Genomic DNA, 14,187 nt, shown 5'->3' on the forward strand with positions numbered 1-14,187 from the left:
TTGACAAACTTGGCATTTTTCATGGTATCAGAGGTATGCCTCTTCAAAGGCTTAGCTCATGTCTTAGCCATTGAACAAAGTTGTCCAAATATCAGACAAAATCTTTGAACCGATTCAACTGAGCTACGGTGTCCCTCAAGGATCAATACTTAATCAATTCTGTTTCTTGTCAATGTAAATGTCACAGTCATCGCTACGGTATGGAAGACTTGTACAGTATGCTGAGGACACAACACTTTGCCTTAGTAATAATTCCAAAATAATTCTGGAACAACAAGCTTTTATTGACACAAATATTTGTGTTAAAGAATTCATCAGCCTAAATCTCAAAGCCAATTCCTCAAAATCAAATGTCCTGACTTTCGTTTTGCGATCGGCAGATCCAAACGACGGACCGACCGTCTTATTGGATGATTCCCTGCTGGATGAAGTCGATAGTTCCTTGGAACATTCCTGAAAAATGGATTGACTTGGAACGTCCTCATAGATTATGTATGCTCTACATTGTCCTTAGGCATTTATGTTCTGAGGTCCTTAGCCAAATAGTGTCCTACTCAGGTCGTATTACAGCTTGACATATTCCCATCTCACCTACGGCTTATTGTTGTGGGGAGCTAGCGCAAATAGCCAGTACCACAGAGCGTTCAAAAAGCAAAAGCAAGCAATACATAAGCATAATCGCACATCTAAAGTTCAGATAATCTTGTAAGGAAACTTTAAAAAACTGCAACTGTTGACTCTTTACAGCCTCTATATATTAGGGACAACTTTATTTTGCATGTCTAAATGTACCATGACAAGTGGTCGAGACATACATGCGTATGAAACAAGAGGCAGAGATATTTACAGAACCGACAGACACAAGACTGTGATTTACGAACACTTTTCCTCACATGCAGGAGTTCGTTTTGTCACCAAGTTGCCATTATCAATTAAAAAGTTCCTAGATGCACAAAAACGCTTTGTAGCGTCCCACGTGTTTTATAGTGCTGACGAGTTTATGACAAATGACTAGGTGACTGCACAATCATTATACTGACAACCGACACTGGAAGTTGGAAAATAGGCAAAAGTGAATGTTGTATGAGTGAGAGCATTGTAAGTTTGACTGGGGTTTTGATATGGTGTGGTTGATTTAATAATTTCGTATAGTACTTTGACGATTGATATACATTTTTTTATGTTCTGGCAAAATAAAATATTTGATTTGATTTGAAGTGTGAATTTAATAAACGCAATTAAAAAATTGTCAACAGGCTACATTTTGTCACCTGTTTAAAAACAGCGAATATTCAAAATGTAGAAAGTCTTGTATTTGAAAAAAATTAAAATAATGAAGAGTCTTTAAAACACAAAACATATCAAAACAAAAATTGGTTTGTAGTTAGAAATTTTCCGAGATTGAAACTAGCGATGTCCGATACCAACAAGTAAAGGAACTTCATTTTAGCTGCTCGAGTCATCCACCTTTAAATGCAGCATTGAACATGTTCAGGCTTCGATTGTTCTATTTGTGTGTCTGGAAATCCTTCTAGTTCTTTCAGGAGAAAAAAACGCTTGTCAGTAAGTTTTGATTGTGAAAATGACGTAAGAAGTACGGAGACAATACATAGGTTAAATAATGGTAGTGTTGTTTTTCGATAAGTAAATTATTACACAATGCATGAATAGAATAATGGTATTATTTATCACATACAAATACAATTATTAATATATGATTAATAATAATGATAATGCTGTCAGGAAGACTTAACTTTCAACCTTTTCCCATTACACATACTTGATACAGTATTGTGCAGTACATAAACTTAACAAATAAAACAGGTTTAAACTGAACAATAGTAAATTAAAAGTATTTGCAACAAATTAATCCATAGCAACAATACAAATTTAAAATAACAAACATGCAAGGGTGGAGCCGCTATAATTGAGTTAGAACGACTTAATAGAAAAACAGGCTAAAATTAGCGTAATAAATTAATTAAATAACAGCAAAAGTATTCTAAGAACAATTTGATGAGAAGATATGTGAAATTACTTATACCGTTTTTTACATGAGGCATAATATAGTTTTTGATACGCGATGCTCTTATAACCCTAACGTGCCAGGTCGTGCGTGGAGGTTTTAAATGTACAAAACTGAAAAATAATAAACGAAATAGTATGAAAACAAAGCAATAACTTAGTTTTATGTGAACTTGTAGAGTATAGAAGTGAAACTGCATCCAGTGGGCCAAACACTTATTATATTAATAACCAACAATTTAGCATAAGATTTGTGGTCTTTATCTAGAAACGTCAGTTCCACTATCTCACGAATGACAAGGAATGGTTATTTTATTTTTAGAAATCCTGTTCAAAAACATTTCTCAATTTTGCATCATAGTATTTTGGTTCTATATTTAAAGACCGTACCTACTTATTTGTTTGAGTAGGTTCTAGACTTTTAAATTGTGTTTTGGTAAAATCAGTCACTTCCTGTTCTATGTCGTACATAACCTAGAATGTTGAATATGGAAACAATAAAACCATCTTTGTAATGTTCATTGCAGTAAGTGGCAAGATATTAACAAAAAGGTTGAAATATCCCCCCCCCTCTAAATTTGTGACTACTAAAAGTGGGTGGAAGCAGAATATGAATTATTATATTATCTGTTTTTATACTAGTCCTGTGAAAATTTTCACGTTTACTAGCCTTTTATAAAGAAGTTGTATCAAGGCGTGTGTACAACGTAGCGGCCGCAAAGCTCTATTGGCTTGCATCATAAGTGGCCCATCAATTAAGAATAAATGTCATGAAAAAGAAATTAAATACTGAGAAAGTTATAAAAAAGTGAAGATTTAATTTGAATACCACAAAGTCTGAAGGGAATACACAGAAGAAATTTCACAGGGCAATTATTATAAAGATTCTGATGGTGTCACAAATAATCCGATGACAGCATTATTGTTTGAACAAGCTCCCCACAAAATCACTCCGTAGGAAAGATGTGAATAGATCAGGCATTAATACGCCGCCATCAGCACCTGAATTGGGCAGTATTTGGCTAAAGATCTTAAAGCATAGACACCAAACGCTAATTTTGAACAAACTGAATCAATGTGAACATTCTATGTCAAACCTCGATCAAGGTATATTCTAAGGAATTTGGAGGGGTACACTTTTTCTAATGTGGAGTCTCCCAGCATGATGGAAGGCCCATACCAAAAGTCAATTAATCGCAGGGTGAAATTCAGAAAATTAGATTTTGCAGAATTTGTTCTGAGGTTGAGGAGGCTATAAAAGTGTTAGACACAGTTGTTAAGGTCAACAAAAGCTTTTTGTTCCAAAACTTCTTTTGATTTTTCGTTACGAGTCGTTTCTTCAGCATACTGTACGAGATTCCCGTACAGAAGTGATGACTCGATGTCATTGACATAGACCAGAAAATAGATTGGACTGAGGATGGAGCCTTGGGGAACTCCATATCTCAAATCCATTGGACTTTAAAGGTGATTTATAATTTGGACAGTCTGTATTCTATGGCTTAGAAATGATTTAATCCACAACAGGAGCACACCTCGAATGCCATGAGATTCCAGTTTGTCAAGAAGTGTATTATGGTCTACAAAGACAATAATAACAATGTGCAAAATGTCAATTTACGAATGTTCAAATGACAATGTTTACAGTACGTTGTAATAGTAGATAATTAATTAATACTCAAATGAAAGTACCACACTTGCAAATGTTTATAACTAAATACAAGCACACATTTGACAGCTTATAGCGTTAGTTTTGACATCTTCAGCAATGCAATATGAAATTCAATAATAAAGTATTGAATCAAACGTGTATGTTATTGTATACTAAATTAAAACCCTAATTATATGGTCATGCCAAGTATTTTTAAGTACAAAACATTTAACGAAGTTTTGGTTATCAAATTAAAATGTTTGCAGTATGTGGTAATAATCGATAATTAATTAATTAATACATACTCAAAGGAAAGTGCTAAACAGGCAAATAGTTAAACATACCCACAAATTTGACACTTTTTCAAATGATAGAAACTGTATTTCAAATATTTATATCCAAATAAGCAGTTATTCAACAGTCAGGTAAGAAGAAATGAATGCAGCTTCGAAACAGTCGGTTTTGATTGCAATCAGTCTGAGGTAAGAATTACGGTTACTGATGTATCCAAGTATTAATACAAACAAGATCAAGTTTCAATGAACAAAGATTAGTTAAAAATATTAAAAAATGAATAATTATAGGTAAATCTATAATATCATACATATGATAAAACAATAAATACGCTCACAGTATATAAGGACTCCAGAACATTGCAACCTAAGAAGCTAAAATTGTTCTTATAAACTTACGTTTGGTAATTTCCCAATAACGAATGATTTAGTAAACTAGTATAAGTAGGTCTTGTGAGGGTGAACGTCTTGATTCGCAGGTGGAAATCCTAAAGAAATTTATGGAATCTAATATTGAGAGGATACAATTCAGTGATGAAAATTGTGAACACCCATTTGAGGTAGGAAGCGTGGTGTACCTGAAGGCAAATTATGTACGTAAGAAAATAAATCAGTTCTGAGCATACAAAAAATGGCTGACAGATATAAGTGGCCATTTAAAATTGGTTATAAACTTAAAGAAGTGATATTTATACTACAGAATTTGAAACAACGAACATCTGTCCGCAGATGTAACTGAAGTATCTTTAAAATTAAATAATACACTCAAAGGAAACTTGAATGTTTACGTAATGAAGGTTTAATCACCCTTAAGGTGCAACCTCGTGTCGTCGTGACCGGAAGGGCACCTTTCCAGAGCACGTATTAGAATATTGTTTACCGTGGATCCGCCACTAGATTTTCTCTATCCAAGCCTGACCAGTTATAACGATATTAATAATGTATAGGCCCTACATGATTTCGAGAATTTCCCTAACTATGGGGTCCAGATTGCAAACGGGCTGACTGGGCATATATTCAGGGCGGTTAATTTTCTGGGGCAGCGCTGGAGCGGGAAAATTAAAGAAATTGAAAATTGGTTTTGGTTTTGGTTGAAATTGTTGCTAGTAGTTTTAATTTTAAAATATTAACATATTGATGTTTCAACAAATTTAAAAATATTGTTTAGATATTGATAGTAAAAAAGTAAAGTTTTAAAAATAGTTTAGATTTAATTCTTTATGTTTCTTGAAATGTTTAACCTTAACTATACATATGTATAAAATTTTAAATTGGACTAAACATTAACACGCTTTTGTTTGGCTTGTGTTCTCTTATGACAAGAAGTTGAGGAACCCTTCATTGCACTTAGTCCAAAGGGTGAGAGGCTTCCAAAGTGACAGGATATTCAGGATGGGTACAGTCTGGGATAGGGGCCGCCTCCTGTCGAGAAACCATGAGGTGGGATAGCGGACATATCGAAATATCGTGCGGACAGTTAGACAGAAAGAAAAGAAATAAAATTATTCTAGCCCCACGAGAAAATAGGCTTTTCTTACTCTCAGCCAATTAGAATATTAATTTCTTTTAGTAAATATATAATACTTAAGTTATTCCGAAAAGGTAATTTATTTTAAATAAAAAAAACTTTAACACGTTTATCGTGTTTATTTAATGTCAAAATACTGTAGATAAAAAATAATAAATTCTTAATTTGACAAATATTTCTGCTAGGATAGCACAATTACAGTAGCAAAAAGTAATTATAATTAAATAGGTATTCGCAGAGTCAAGAAAATAATTCGTATTAGTTGCGGAGTATACTGCCTTAAAATGTTTATATAGCCAGATTTTTAGTGAATAGTTCTATATTTAGAAGTTATGAGCCAAACAGGCATTAATTTGAATGATTTCAATAAACACTTATTGGAATATATTGTATACTATTCTAATTATACAACCCATTCGAGCTTTATCTCTCATTTGCGACCAGAATTGGAAACCTCATTTCTTAGCTGACCTCAAATTGTAACACAGCCATATAGTTTTTTTAATAATGATCTATTCAATATCTCGTTTTTAGCGATAACTTATTTTTTTGTCATCCTTAGATCCTTTATATATATCCTATACTCACTTAACATGAAAATGATATTGTCAATTGTATTTCAATACTTCCAAGAAATAAAAACTGAATAATATATACTATATTATTTTAGAGAATGATAAACATACATCTCCTTCCAAGTATTAAATGTCTTCCTCACCAGTCAATTCTATTCCTTCAGGAGTTGTGGAAGAAAGACCTCTTTACAGTTTTTGTAATGAGTTTGTTGCAATTATTTTGTGTATTGTTCGATAATTGTTAAACTGTTTATTGAAAGTTACAAACATTTTTGCTAGCGTGACAATCCAGGAGGTATTTGATATGGAAATTCTTTTTTTTTAGTAATACAAGAGCATGTATATTAGCACATGGCAATCTAAATGTGCGTAATAAAACAGATAGTTGAGAGTAGTGCTCATAGAAGATATGCTCATAAACTGTGTATTACATCTGAGTATAAATGTATTCAGTAATATTACAAAATAGATACAGTTGATCTATTTTGGCCATACAAGAAGTCATGTGTTAGTAAATGTGTTGTGTTGTGTATGTATGTCTGATATAATGTTTCTTATTACAATGTAAGACACTAAGCACTTATATTTATTACTAAATAATTGTTCATTGCACTTTTTACAAAGCGCATAAGGGGTAAAAGAACAACAAATGTTTCACGGTGGCAAAATGTATTCGTTTTATGTTGTTTTTTCGTATTTTTTTTGTGTTTTTTATAAAAACAATAACTTTTATACAAAATAATAATATAGGGTACCGAGTCTGTACAGAATCATGCTGACTTTGACTAAAAAAAATAAAAATAACAACAAACAACAGAAAAGTCGCCTTCTGTAAAAACTCGGTGGACGAAGATGAGATGACCCGCGTTATCCTAATCGATGAGGTGATATGTACAATAGCCGAGGGTGTGTTTAGTAGGAGGGGACGCCGTATGAGCCTGAGGGCCTGGATGGAACACCGTAGGAGCCAGAGGGAGCTGAGGGGTAGCTGTATCCGCCGCCACCACCGCCGCCGGAAGACTGCTCGTACTGGGCGACTTGCAGAGCTTGCTTGACTCCTTCCAGATCGACTCCGACGACTCGGCTGATGTATTGTGTTGAGGGGACACCGTAGCTGGAGGAAGGCACGCCGTAGGATGAAGAGGGAACACCGTAGGATGAGCTGGGGTAGCCGCCGCCGCCGCCGCTGTAGCCGCCGCCTCCAGAGTAACCACCGCCTCCGCTGTAGGAGACCCCGGAAGAGGCTTCGTCCTTCAGGATGATCTGACGGACCTTCTCCAGCAGTTCCTGGTCCACATACTGTCCCTCGTTGGTGGAAGGACCGACTCCTACTTGGATGTAGCCGCCACCCCCGCTGTATCCGCCCCCTCCGCTGTAACCACCCCCGCCGCTGTACCCGCCACTGGCGTAGCCACCACCGGAAGCGTAAACTCCGCCTCCACCGCCTCCCGGCCTGCTATAGCTGTAGCCGCCTCCAAGAGGAGCTTCGGCCACCGCTACGGCCAGGGTCGCTGCAAAACACTGCAACAATACGAGTTATTGATTAGATCACAAAGTAATATTAATTGATTATCAAAAATTAATTTGTCAAGGAATTAAAAAAATATAATATAATGATCTCATTAAGTTGTGCAGTATATGAACTAAAACTCTTAAGCGTAAGATCAAAGTAGAGATACATAAATATATGGAATGCCATTACAAATTAACACAAATTAAATACAAAACTTAAAATTAAAAACGAAAAGAGGAAGAATTTACAAATAAGGTCCATATAAATTAATGACACCCGGAAACTAACCAACAAAAACTGCCTCTCCATTACAATCCGGAGAAATCAAGGTTTCTTCTCCAGTTCGACGAAGGACAGATCGATAAAAAACCCTTGGAAAGAAAACTTTCTTCCAGTTGCGTAACTAATATAAATTCCCGATAATGTGGGGGCAATCAAGGACTCGAGCCCGACTCCGGTAATCGGATGACCTCCGGGTGACTCTGCCCGCGGGTTAGTTACACAACCACCCGGTCACTTTCTACAAGACCGGTTTTCGAAAGCGTTATGCAACCGGCAGCATCTCACATAAATCCATTAACATGAAAAATAAGGTCGTAAAACGATACCAGCTTTTTATTACCGCGTAATGAGCGCCTTCCCAGACCCGTTGTGTAAGTCATTGTCCCGGCTCATTACGTGGGCTGTCTCTGACCGTTTGTTATGGACTCTTCTGATTGTTATCTTATCTCAAACTGCCCTGTGATGATAAGGTTCTAAGAAAAGGGGTTTACAAGAGATAAGCAAATACGCAGAGGTAAGTGTCTCGAAATTATCTTCTCTTGTTAAAGTTCAGCACATGCATGAAATATATGACTAACAAGTAACGTTTAGGTAGAATAATGATTAAAATTTTTGGTTTCTATTTTAAGGAAAGCCTTAGGAAAGTCGTGGTAAGACGAATCAGGCCTGGAAACTAATTAGTAGCATCACAATTTGATTAAGACTGCTAATTTTAAATTGTGCAACCCGGACTAATATAATCACCGAGTATATTGATGCATCACACTTAAAATTTCAGGACCAATGCATAATAGCGTCGTATTCTCACAGTTTGTGCTTGAAGGAGGTGGCAATAAAATTCGAAATGGTAATCACTGACCGGAGAGTTAAAGCGAAATATTTTAAGGTTCACTGGAGAGCGCAAGAACCGTAAAATGCTGCGGAACCTGAGTTGGTTTAGTCACGCTATACCGATTTTCTCACAGACTCTGGAGTACATGATGGAGTAAGTAAATTACATGGTCTAGCGTGTCCGGAACACTTGTGACGATGAAACAGTGTGTAACATTTATTTCGTTTTGTTTGACCGATTTCACAACCACTTCTGTAAGCTGCACAGATTTCTTAGCTATGGATATTTATTTTGTTTTTATTATTTAAATCTATGCTTAGAACGCTGGATTTGTGCAGTTCGAATGATGCACATGCAGGGGAGGGTCCTGATACAATAGTAATAGTTCTTGTGCAATCAGAAATATCAAATCTTATTTTCAAGGCAATTTAAGAATATTGACAGAAAGTAAATTAATTTTGAACTCACTTCAATCAGTTTGTAGTTAATATTACTAAAGCATTGGTAAAACTGGAGTACAATCAAAATATTTCTCTGAATTACACATTTTAAAATGACGTACTATCTAACAAAACAATACAAATAACTATTTGGGTGCAATTGAGATTGATCTAAAAGTAGCCAACAATCATAAACAATCAACTGGTTCCGTCATTGCTAGCTAACAATTTACCACATAGGTATCTAACCTTCTTCACTGGCTGAATGTCGAGGAACTGCTGGAAACAACTGAAGGTAGATACGAAATGTTCTCGTCTAATTAAATCAACAAGCAGAGCAGGAAAGTTATACCAACAAGAAGAACTGATTGCTCCAACTCGAGTAGAAAGTGGAGGCAAAAACAACACCGATGCAGAGCCGGTTATCAGCATGCATCAAGTGAGCATGTTTCATAACACACAGTAATCACTGATCTCACTATTTCCTGTGGCGTTCTGTACCAGTGGTGGGCGGAAGTGGGCCTGTTCCTCAGCGGGAAATCACTGTATCACAGCTGTTCTTGAAGTATTGTACCATTGTTGTTCACAACGATAGCCTGTCTCCTCGGCTAATAGGGAAAGCGTGCAAGTGTTGTATAAGCACAGATCGTTGTGCAAAGCCCAATACGTTAACAATAGTAACCACGATTTGAGTGTGCCACGCGTTGTGCAAAACGGTTTGGCATTCAATGGTACGTTTCGAAATGGGTTTCACGCGTGTCTTTAGGATTATTGACAGGTGATCGAACCGATTTAGTTGGTGGCTGGAAAGTTTTAGATAACTGATTTTCTCACCAGAGTTCAACACGTTATAAATAGATGTCTCTCAACACATTTTGCTGCAGTGATATTAAAATTATTTTCGATCTCTGGTAATTTATTACTTTCAAAAATGTACGGTTTGTAGACAGAAATGGAACCTTAAAATTAACATCACCACGATTACCTATTTAGTTAAATATTTATGTTCCCTTTTGTTTGAGATGTGTACGATAGAAGTAAATTAGATGTAGTTTGAACCCAAAATGATTTGTTCGTATATCTATTTATTCGTCCTTTTTAGAATACTCAAAATATCACCAAAAAACGTGTTGAAGACCAAATAAAATGTGCAAAATATATTAACAGCCACACGAAACAAAATATTCACAGGTTGTGCTCAGGTTAACATTTACACACTACATTTAATCCTTCGTGAAAATATCAATAGCATTTTATATGAAACTAAATATTAAAACTAATTTGAGATTTATTTTGTCGAAAAATACTTGCAGATTTTTCAGTCCGAGCAACAATCAAATGGTACTTGAAACACGTTTGGAGGGTTAAAAATATGGTGTCAATTCTTCGGGTCTAATTTTATTTACATCAAAATTTCTCCTGTTGCTTTGTGAATTTCCCTCCATTCGAAAGCCGAGCGAACACCCTGACAAAAGAAATTCTTGGTATTGCATTCTCCAGTGCATCATCAATATCAAACCGCAATCAGTGGTGAAAGGCGAGACCGGTACACGATATGCAGCATGCAATCATCTTCACTTTCTCTCATATGAGATGCGGCACGGTTGGCGCGGCGCCATGCCAGTCAGCTGAGCGCCATATCTCACGTGACGTCACGGCTGATTATCAGCTGATTGCCGTCGCCAGTCAGCTGTAGCGGGCCGCGTCATTGCCCGCGCGCCCGCTGCCTACTAATCAGCTGACTTGACTCACTATGTACGTGAGATCACCATCACACTGATGAGAATGAGGTCGTGTCAAATCACCCCCGAAATTTATATTTCTTTCATAAATATAAAGCAAAGCTTACGCACTGCTGCCAACTTTAATCACATTTAAATCTAAATTTCAGTCACGTATGTAGTTGAAATTATTGTTACGGAATACTACAAAGTTAATTTTGGACTCTTTCCCGATTTCATATATTATTCTTTTCCCTAAAATTACCAAAGTACATGATCTTGGATTAAAGCAATGAATTACTTTGGATGAAGTTAATGTGATTAATGACGAAATATGTATCAGTATACCCCGTATCTGAAGTGAACTCCTCCAAGCTTTGCTGGTTGAAAGGAAGAATACATTTTAGCGTACCCAGTACATTTCAGACGGTTTGATTGGTAAAAGGGATAACAACCAATTTTTGTGAGTGAAAAGAACGAATGTGATAGGCAGTGTTATACATTCTCCAGAGGTAAGTTTAGAAATTCTAGGAATATGATATAGTCATTGTTTTAACTACTTCAAAACAATTGACAAGTATGTGCAGTTTGATTCAATTCTATAAACAAATTAACGAAAACGGCCATAAGTAGCAAAAATTTTGATTTCTGGATTACACATTTTCTATACAGTATTTTTACACCAATTGATTAACGAAGTCGTAGTTTGAATGTGCCCGTATTATAGAGTACTATACAAATTATCTTAGTATAAATTTATCACAACGCTTTGAAATATGCAAATTCCTAAACTTTTGCTAGATATTCTTTTTTTAAATATGCATTCTTCATTCTTTACAATGATTTACTAAAGCACATTGATTTAAAAACTTCGTTAATACTCGTTAACATAAAATTTACGTTTTATTAGGTTGTTTTCTATTGAAAAGATTGTTTTTTTTTATTTATTAGTATTTAGCATTATATCAATTTAGCCGAACTATATATGAATAGCTTGTTTGTTTATGTGTTTCATTTCACCTCTATACCACTGTCAGACTTCAAGTATGTGTAGCGCGTTGGACTCCTTTCTATGATCAATATCTTCTCACGATCACGTTCTTTCTAAATGGACCTGCTACTAAACCCGTTACATAAGAGAGCGGGAAGCAAGGAGGCGTTTAGATATCGATAATAGAAAGCGAGTTATCCGTAACTCGTTGATCGCCAGAGTCTAGAAAGTGAGGGAAAGGTTTCTCACACTCGGCCCTTCAGTTCATAGTTCACGGCAGTCAAGGGTCGTATACAGCATGTAGTGGGTCGTAAACATACTGGTATGCAAGGGAATCTGCATTTGCTTTACGGTCAGCAATGAGTTATTTTACTTGTTATTTCTGGTATTACTGGTTATTTTATACTGGGAGAGTTTTTTTGCGTTATGGAACTGGATCGGATCTTTCTTGTCTTAATATTAATTAAGTGTAGAGTAAATTTGGTATGATAATAGGCCTACGGTCTAAAACTAAGAACTTACAAGGAACTTAAAATAATATTTTGGTGATTATTTGGTGGCTAAAAAAGAAAATCGAGTTTTATAAGGGTCCTGAATTACGCGCACAAGAGTTTCATGGTAATACATGGACAAAATTAATACTAGTGTGCAAGGAAGCACACTAAACTTCTCTAACTATCTGGGAACTATCCAAAATAAACAATAATGGCAACAACTAGATTATAGAGTTTTGAGTGCCCACTTAAACTGATTACAAATTTGAAGGTAACGAATTCGAAATGTTTGACAATCAGTTTTGTTTCAATAAAAAACAAAATTAAATAGAGAAGAGACTTGATAAATTGCGCTAGGTCATAAGTTAGTTAAAGAATTCACAATATAACATTAAGATAGCAACATGCACGTGGCTATTTAAGAATAAATGTAATGAATTTTGCTCTTCTACTCATTAAAAGAAAATGCTTGTGCCATAAAACATTATATTCTTGTCCAAATATTCCAAAAGTGCTGAAAACTTTACATCTCGACAACATTCTTATTGTGTTCGCTTACGAAATGATGGCGGCAAATCAACATTTACTCATGAACATGATATCACATGTTTCAAACAACCATAACTCACGTCAAATTCTTATTATTGTAAAAGAAGAGAGATTAAAGGACTATTGTCCGTCTGTGAATTGAAAGAAACAGTAACAAGATAATATTTCAAGAACGGCATTCGCTTTTCAACAAAAAATAATCATTTTAGTCAACAAATCGCTCAAAACAACATTGGAATATTGAAAATATCAGTTTCTGAAATTTGCACAGTGTCAGTTTGATACTGTACAGAATTTATTTTCTAAACAGCTGTTATTGTTTGAACCTCTGCGTGGTCGCAGCATAATGATTTAGTAATAACTTCCATGATTTGAAAGTATGGAAATACAACCTAAATAACACAAATTACTAATATCTTTAGAGACTTTTGTTAGTAAATAACAATTAAAAAGAAGTCAGTAATTTTTTCAACATTTAGAAAAGTATAAAGAATCTACTCTTCTTTAGAATTCTTAACCTTAATAGGAGAGTTGAGCATGAGGAAACTGTTACCAAAATCTTTGAGAGTATGCGTAATGGATCTATCATAACAATACATAGATAGGGCTAATCGAAGTTTTTGAGTAAAAGCTATAGCACAAATGGTCTGAACCAAAACTAAAATCAATTTTGAAAATATCTGAACTGACTGTATTACTTTGACAAAAGTCGGTACTATTTCCTGCCACATGCATAAACTTGGAAATTAAAAAAGAAACTCAAAAACAATTTTCGAATTCGGAACAAATAAAAAGCAACACTGTGAAGAAGTTGAACGACTTGTTGACCAAAAAGCTATTTAAACCGAATATGTAAAAATGCGCTGGAAACCGACGAAACTTTTCATAACCGCACTTTGAGGAGGGAACACTTTCCGGAGACTTGAACGGTCGAGTTACTGAAGTCCAGCACTACACTACCACTAAGGTATCCACGGCACTCACCAAAGCGAAGGTCTTCATTTCACCTACTGGTGGTCTTCAGGCTTCCACCAGACGACTATGTCTGCTAGCCGGTCGTCGGTCGCTATATACCCGCTGTCCCTTCTCCGTGGGCCAAGCCGCCGCCACCGCCGTCGCCCCGCGCCGCTCCTCGCTTGGGAAGGATTCATTCACTTTTGTTTTCATAATACTGCTGATTAAGATGCTTCCCAACGTATCGTATCCTTCCTGGTCGCCGCTGGCCTCCTGAATGCAGGAATACCATAGTTAAAACAAATGGACGTTGATTTAGCATAACGTCAAGTAGCCTAT

The 14,187-nt window shown here is 35.7% G+C and overlaps 1 protein-coding gene across 1 annotated transcript; it reads right to left on the bottom strand.

Annotated features, from left to right (window-relative positions):
• Positions 1–6,724: 6,724 nt before the first annotated feature.
• On the bottom strand, positions 6,725–13,926 carry LOC124366569 (loricrin). Its single transcript, XM_046823162.1, has 2 exons — positions 13,879–13,926; positions 6,725–7,593 (listed from the first exon to the last, which is right to left on the bottom strand). Exons 1-2 carry the CDS (start codon positions 13,894–13,896, stop codon positions 6,985–6,987), a joined length of 627 nt encoding a protein of 208 aa, XP_046679118.1. The 5' UTR covers positions 13,897–13,926; the 3' UTR covers positions 6,725–6,984.
• Positions 13,927–14,187: the final 261 nt, after the last annotated feature.

The sequence above is a fragment of the Homalodisca vitripennis genome, chromosome 7, assembly GCF_021130785.1.
Source record: "Homalodisca vitripennis isolate AUS2020 chromosome 7, UT_GWSS_2.1, whole genome shotgun sequence".
Classification (NCBI taxonomy): Eukaryota; Metazoa; Arthropoda; class Insecta; order Hemiptera; family Cicadellidae; genus Homalodisca; species Homalodisca vitripennis.